The sequence below is a fragment of the Urtica dioica genome, chromosome 3 (genome assembly GCF_054948205.1).
Source record: "Urtica dioica subsp. dioica isolate 48M chromosome 3, U.dioica_male_clone48M_v1_H2, whole genome shotgun sequence".
Lineage (NCBI taxonomy): Eukaryota > Viridiplantae > Streptophyta > Magnoliopsida > Rosales > Urticaceae > Urtica > Urtica dioica.
In genome coordinates, this window is record NC_142758.1 from 344,022 (window position 1) to 351,609 (window position 7,588).

The window sequence follows — 7,588 nt, forward strand, 5'->3', positions numbered from 1 at the left end:
TATTTAACTAATTTCTTTGGTGTTTAACTACTCACAATATATATATATATATATATATATATATATATATATATATATATATATATATATATATACCATTCTAATGTGTGTTGTCCTTCGCTAGCTTTCACATGTTTGAGCACTGTTCTTATCCGATAATGAGACAGCAGAAAAATAAAAGGGTTAAAGAAACATGAAGAAAAATTTAAAAATAAAAATCATTCATAATGGTGCATTGAAATATGTTGATTTTAATTGTCTTGAGACTCTTAATGATGCTCACAGACATACACATATATTGTTTTGTTACAGTTTTTGGTAGTTTATTTTTATCGGTAAAGTGTTGCGGGAAGAATGTCTCTTGTTATGGTCCGCACTATGTTAAGACATTTTGACCGCTGTAATCAAATCTCGTGATATTTTCTTGAGTCCAATATTTTGGAAAGTGTCCATCTTTGGTCAAGATTATGTACGCACAAGATTTGCATTGAATATTTTCTATGCGTTTATGGTTTGGAAAACCCTAATTAATTCGACATTCATCGATGTTAACCACTATAAAAGAGATAGTCTTCCTTTGATACTCTTTTTTTAGCATTTTACATATATGCAGGTGTTTTTGGGCGTTTACGTTTGTGAGTCAAGAAACAGTGTGGTATGTATCTCTATCTTGTTGATACCACTTTCATATGAGTGATAGTGATATGAGTTTGTAATTCGTGAATACTATTCATTGTAATGGAGAGAATGAAACATTTAAGCGAGTGTTTGAGTGTAAGTGAGAAGATCTCATATTCAGTGAGAGCTTGAATTAGAATTCACGAGTAATACTATATAAAATGCACTTAACATATGATCATCCATATAATACCATTGTATATATATAATTGGATACCTATTGTTTAGTTAATTTCATTCTCACTAGGCTACAACCATCTAGACGTAGGTTATATCACCGAACTATGTTAACAATTCCTTGTGTCTTTTTACGCATTTTCTGATTTTTCATCCACTGCATTAGAACATCTTCTCACACTCGTTGGTGTACAACTTTGTGTGTGACATCTTGACTATGAGTGAACAAAATTTTATTAGCTATCAAAGCAGGCTCCGAGATCTCTTGGGTGTATTCCTTGTGTATCTATCATCTTTCTATTTCAAGAAATTATAGATGCGAAAGTTGGACTTTTACACACGAAAGGCACTTTTTGTCCTAGTGAGTCTATCTGGCGCTATTTCTCAAAATCACACTTATTGGATCTCTAAGTTGAAAAACGTAAGCTCTGGCGCATAGAAAGCTTGGTCATCTAAATCTAAGGAGCACAAGAAAGATTATGTGTGAAAATGTTATTGTGGGGATACTTGATTTGAAGATTGAGGAAGGAAATATCTTTGGAGAATGCCAAGTTAATTGAGAAAAAGACCAAGATGTCCCATTAGATATATAGTGCAGTATAACTGCTTACGATCACTCGTATTCTTGAGTTGCTTCACATGGATTTAATGGAGCCCATGCACATTACAGCCTCGGAGGAAATAAGTATGGTTTTATATGCGTCGATGACTATTCGAGATACATTTAGTGTATTTGAACCCTTATTTCACCGTTTATGGCGTGAGAAGGGTGATTTCATTGGCAAGATCATTCACATTCTCAGCGATCATGACAGAGAATTTTGAAAATTCTTGTTTCTCATACTTTTGTACGTTTGAAGGCATATCCAATAAGTTCTCTGCTCTCATTATTCCTCAGCATAATGTCATTGTTTAAAGAAAGAATAGTATTTTGAAAGAGATGGCTCGAGTTATGCTTCATGACAAGCAAGTGCCATAGTGCTTTTAGGCTACAAAACCTTCGTCCACTTCTTGTCATATTCGTAATCGTGTTACTATTTGTCCGGGGAATATTATCAAAATAAAGTGTCATGGGCTTGTTCGTACTTGGAACACCTTCTAGTTATACAATGCAAGTTTCCTTGATACTTCTACCAATCATAGATCCTCCATTCAAGGGTGAACACAGATCCTGACATGAATTTTTTGTAATCCTTATCTGGGTAAAAGTTGGAGTCGGTGTCAGTGAGATTCATGAAATGTAGAAACCTTTCTTGGAAACTTCCATCTTGAAGCGATTCATGAGCTCGTTGGTGTTTACTAGTATATGTGAGATGGTGTTTGCTAGTTTCCGTGAGATCGATACGTATACTTAGATACAAATATACAATATACTTGCACGAGTGAAAATATAACATCACATTTTTTTTTAGTAGTATAACAACACATTTTTGACAACTAAAAGCGTTGCCAATTTAAGGCTGTGAAGACTAAAACACCCATATTTAATTCAGACTAAAGACTATAATGTCTATAAATCTTAATAAAATCTTATACCATGTCAAAGTGTCTCCCTAAACCCGCCATACGAAATCTTATACACTTATCTATGCTACCGTATTGCTACGGAATCAAGTATATAAAATGAAGATCGAAAGCATGCATGTGATAGAACATTCCTTTTGAGATGTGGCAGTGATAGATTACCAAAAACACTTCAAAATGTTGTTTGTCAGCTTTCATTCTATAAAAGCTGAGAGAGCAATATCCAAAGTACAGCTAAGACCCATATCTCATCGCTTTGGAATTACTGATAAGTTCAAATATTATAGGAATTATGAGTGAAGGAAGATGAAGAAGAAAGAGACCAGAAAGGGTATCATTTGTATTAGACATGTTGAGTATATTATCATCTCACATCATTTTTTAAGTTGGGAAGCAAAAATAAAATAAAATAAAAATGTACATATTTATTGATTTAAAAAAAAAAAAAAAAACAGATGTGTGCTATGTTCGATTCGTTAGATGGTACGTATAGTTCATATTTAATTTATGGAATTAATATCTCTTTTTTAACCAATATAAGAAAAATGATTAGTTCTAAGCATTCTTTTCTTTAAACTAGATTTTAATTCATAATTTAATAAATATGCAATATGAATCCTATAAAATAGGCATGTTTTGGTCATGATAAATTATATGTGATCATTAACTAATTCAGCATCTATGGAAGGGCGACAAAAAGCTTCAAAAAATCCGTTCAACTGACCTTGATTCTTTCTCTCTTTCAAATTCTCATTCTTCTGTTCATATAATTAAGGTTTAGTTTGGGGTTTTTTTTTTTTTTTAATCTGTCACGTTGTATCAATTTTCATATTTTTGTTATACTTTTATTCAATTGGCTTTCTTAAAGTATTTTACTTATCTTGCAAATTTGTCTAGTTCCCATGATATTATTCATAATATCGCTAGCAGGTTTGATCGACCGTATGATGATATGTATCCCTAACAATTTACTAGGTGTTCGAGACAACTCATACATTCTAGAATATATAAATCCAAACTTCATATTTGTATTTGCATGTTTTGCTCCTAAAATTAAGTCAAAATAATGAAGATAGAAGTTATTGGTTGCTAACATAAAAACACGGTAAGCGATGCTAGGGGGTTCAAATAAGAGAAGGGGTCAATTATTTTTTTCTTCTTTTTTATGGAACTTATTCTGATTGTTGGCTTTTATACTTTTTGAAATATATGCCCCACTGGAAGCTTAAATAAGTCATACATGGATATGATTTTTATTTTGAAGAATACATACATATGTATATATAGCGTAAATGTATACCATTAGCTGTAAAACTAATTTTATTTTGGTATGGACTCTCTTGTCTCAGACAAGATCGACATACTCTAGATTTTTCCAACTTTAGGAAAGTTGATGGACATTTCTTAGCTGTTATATAATGAAGTCCATGGAAACAATTATGTATTTGTTGTATTGATTCTTACACGAGAAAATTCTAACCAAGATTTTTTTTATAAAAAGGATTATTGAAGATATACATATTTTCTATGTATAAATGTTTTAATGTACGTATCTTGACAAAGTTTTCGAAGTTCTATAACAATTAAAAGGACTCGTAGTTCAGTTCAAAAAAAAAAAAAAAGGACTCGTAATTATTTTGAATATATGATAATATGACACAAATATTCTCTTTACTGAAATATCTGAACCTTTATAGTTCAACTTCAAGCAAGCAAAAAATAAAAATAAAGATCGTCCTTAAACACAAATAAATTATTTGCAAATATAGTCTTAAATATATGGGTCCGTTAGAAAAATAGCCAACTTAAACGTTTAATATTCCTAAATAGCTAACGTTTGGTAAATATTAGTTAAATTTATTAGGCCACGTCATTATTTACGGATATTTATCTAAGATTTATCAAACGTTGACTATTTAACAATGGGCGTGTTTGACACAACTTTTTTAAGCCTGTTTTTTATGTTAGCGAAAACCAAACTGCAATCTTACTGTTTGGTAAAACAGTTTTTAGAAAAAAAATTCAAAAACGATTTTAAAAATTGTACATGAATCACAAAAGTTACGAATCTTATCTTTTAGAAAAAGCGTTTTTGTATTTGATATAAAATTACTTTAATATCCTCTCATGATTATCCATAGCACTGTTAAATATTTATTTTATGTCTATTTTAGTCTTTTTACTATAATATATTTATTTTACCAAACGCAAAATCAGTTTTTGTTACAAGCAACAACTGTTTTATAAACAGTTTACCAAACACCTGTCAATTTAAAAAAAAACAGTGAATCTAAAAGCGTTTTTTTTTAAAACAAAGCTATGACAAACGATGCCAATGTCAAACGTTTAAATTGACTATTTTCCTAATTTACTATTAATATATATTTATATTACAGTTTTTTTTTCATGTAATCTTTTGAATTACATTTGAGCTTATGGAGTCGGTTGAGATAAGAAATATTGCATGGATTGCGCCTAGTCTAATCTCATGTTGTTTCAAAAGCCGACGAAAGTCGTCGAAAGTCGTTTTCGGACCATAAACAACCGGCGACATCTCTTAAGTCGTTTTTCCCCAAGATTTTGTTCGGTTGCCGGAGAAACGATATGTCGTTTGGACGAAAAATGACCGACCATTTTCGGATCCTTCTCTTCATAAATTCTGTGAAATGTCGTCGGGTTCCTCAGTTTGTCGAACAAAACAAAAAAATGCGTTTAATCCCAGCGGCGGCGGCAAGGTTGGAGACAGCGGAAATCGGCGACTGCCTTTCCGTTTCGAGAGGTTGAAGAGCAAAAGTCACAAATTATCGGCGACTTTCGGGCATCTATTTGAAACCCCAGATTTTGTATTTCTTCATTTTGATGAGAAATGTGATTTTCTTTATTTTTTTAAGAACATAAAATCGCACCAGAGGTTAGAGAGGAGAAGAAGAATCGCACCAGAGTTGTTCCATTGATGTATGCATCACTATGTCATATTTTATTGCCCTTTTTAATTTATTATTAGGCTTGTGGTTGTAGATGTTTTAAAAACACAATGGCTCTACGGTGCACTACATAATGGACCTTATTTGCATTATTTAGTATTGCATTTTGGTTGTAGATAGTTTTTTTTTTTAAATTAAAAAATATATATATTGCAATTAAAAGAAAGTATTAGTATTTGAGAGATAGTTTTACTGAGGTATGTATTCAAATTTGAACATTAAAATATATTTTTGTTATTCTAGTTAAAAATTTAACATGTGTTTAAAATAATATCTATTTTATTATACTATACAACATTATTTCCGTTCGATTTTCCATCGGGCTGTCGGTTTTTCATAGAAAACGGTATTTGTAAACGATAAATTAGTTATCTTTTTTCAAAAAAATTCCGTTCGATTTTCCGTCGACGTGTCGATTTTCTGTAAATCAAAAAGCTCGAAACGACATCGAAAATGACATTTCGAATATGAACATTCGAGAAAATTAGTTATCTCACTTGAAGGCTTTTGATGTGATCCTCTTGGCAAAAGGCACATTTCATTTAGCATACATTTCCCCTCTTGGTTGTAGGATGGGCTTGGCCCAAAAGTGAGCTTGTTGGACCTCTTCTATTCCAACACTTGTATACAAGTATTTAGGTGGACATGAGAGGTTGAAAGTGCAAATGCATTTTTTTTTACTATTTTGCATTAAATCAAAGATAGGAAGCAATAATTTGCAAAAAAAAAAAAAAAAAAAAAAAGAAGCAAGATATTGATATTGTGAGAAGAGAGAGAAGAGCAAACAATTTAGTCATGAAGTACAAAACACATCCATTTACAAGAAGCTTTAGCTTCACCATGACCAAAAACATGAACTACATACACTTGAGGTTGAAAGCATATGGAAATGGAATCACCACTTAGTGGATTTACATTTGGCAGATTGTTGAGTCATGAAGTAAGGCTCGAAATTTGTAAAAACTTGCTCGTACGTAGGTCTCTTATAGTCCACAGCCTGAAGAACATCCATATCTAAGAGTCACTTTCATTCCCAAATGAGTAAACCAAATCAATTCAAAGCCAAAATTAATCGAAGAATTACCTGTTCGATCACTTCCTGCGGTGTGGCCCATTTCCACTCGGCGAACTCCAGATCTGCTTCTCCGTTTCCTAAGTTGACCTCTGTGTCGTCGTTCGTTAATCTCATCAGAAACCTGTCACATAAAAACATTCCGGTCAATAAATACTTGTCCAAATGATTTATTGAAGAAAGAGTTGGATATTTACCACTTCTGAGCTTGGCCGTGCCATTGGCCTCCGCCCCAGAGACGGTTGACCTTAGCCTTGACATGTGGCGGGAAGTCGTAAGTCAACCAATTGGGGACCTAAACTCAACACAATTAGAGCAGTTGACTTAATTAACAAAAGTGATTAATTAGTAAGTGAATTACCTCGGCAACGAACTGAGCAGAGACTATACCGGTCTCTTGTTGGAGTTCCCTAAAGGCCGCTAATCTGGGATCTTCACCATCTTCAATCCCTCCCTGATATCATCATATCAACACAAACACTTATTAATTAAGAGACTAAGCAAACAGCAATTAGCACAATAATATTCGATCCAATTCACATACCTGAGGCATTTGCCACGCTCCTGGAACGTTCAATCTTGCCGCAACAAATACCTGAACGAACAAGTAACCATTCCATTCAATCAATCAATCATCATAAAAGTTGTCTTCTTTTTTACAACCAGAGCAAAAGAAGAGAGAGAGAGAGAGAGAGAGAGAGAGAGAGAGAGAGAGACCTGGTCATGAGAGTTGATGAGACAAACGCCGACGTTGGGACGGTAACCGAGAGGAAGATCCTCCATTGAAGAAGAAGAAGAAGAAAAAAGTGAGAAGAAGAGAATGAGAGAAAGCGCTGACTATGAGCCAAATTGAGAGAAAGATGGGTTTGTTTATGTTTTGGGTGCTTTCTAATAATTAAAAAAAAAAGTCAGAGAGAGAGACCACGCCACCCGTGTGTAGGCTTTTTCCATCCATTCCATTTCTCTGCTCTCTTCCTCACCCCCTTACCCTGCACCCACTCTTTAGTCCTCACCCAATGTCCTTTTCATTCAAATTTGTACTGTACGAGATTTGGACGCAACCTTAGACTTGTATTTGGGACATGAGTGCATGGTAACAAAATGAGGATGCGCGTAGGGTAGTTAAAGTTAGTGCGACGCATGATAGCATTGC

General features: G+C 33.3%; 1 protein-coding gene across 1 annotated transcript; it reads right to left on the reverse strand.

Moving 5' to 3' along the window:
• Positions 1 to 6,121: 6,121 nt before the first annotated feature.
• NUDX25 (nudix hydrolase homolog 25) lies at positions 6,122 to 7,342 on the reverse strand. The gene is made up of 6 exons (XM_089609513.1): positions 7,153 to 7,342; positions 6,980 to 7,030; positions 6,797 to 6,889; positions 6,633 to 6,730; positions 6,448 to 6,559; positions 6,122 to 6,360 (listed from the first exon to the last, which is right to left on the reverse strand). Exons 1-6 carry the CDS (start codon positions 7,216 to 7,218, stop codon positions 6,259 to 6,261), a joined length of 522 nt encoding a protein of 173 aa, XP_089465639.1. The 5' UTR covers positions 7,219 to 7,342; the 3' UTR covers positions 6,122 to 6,258.
• Positions 7,343 to 7,588: the final 246 nt, after the last annotated feature.

Coding starts and splice junctions, on each gene's coding strand:
- NUDX25 (XM_089609513.1), bottom strand. CDS start 7,218: ATGGAGGATCTTCCTCTCGGTTACCGTCCCAACGTCGGCGTTTGTCTC. Junction 7,031..7,152: donor TCATCAACTCTCATGACCAG/GTCTCTCTCTCT, acceptor TTGTTCGTTCAG/GTATTTGTTGCGGCAAGATT. Junction 6,361..6,447: donor CGCAGGAAGTGATCGAACAG/GTAATTCTTCGA, acceptor GATGTTCTTCAG/GCTGTGGACTATAAGAGACC.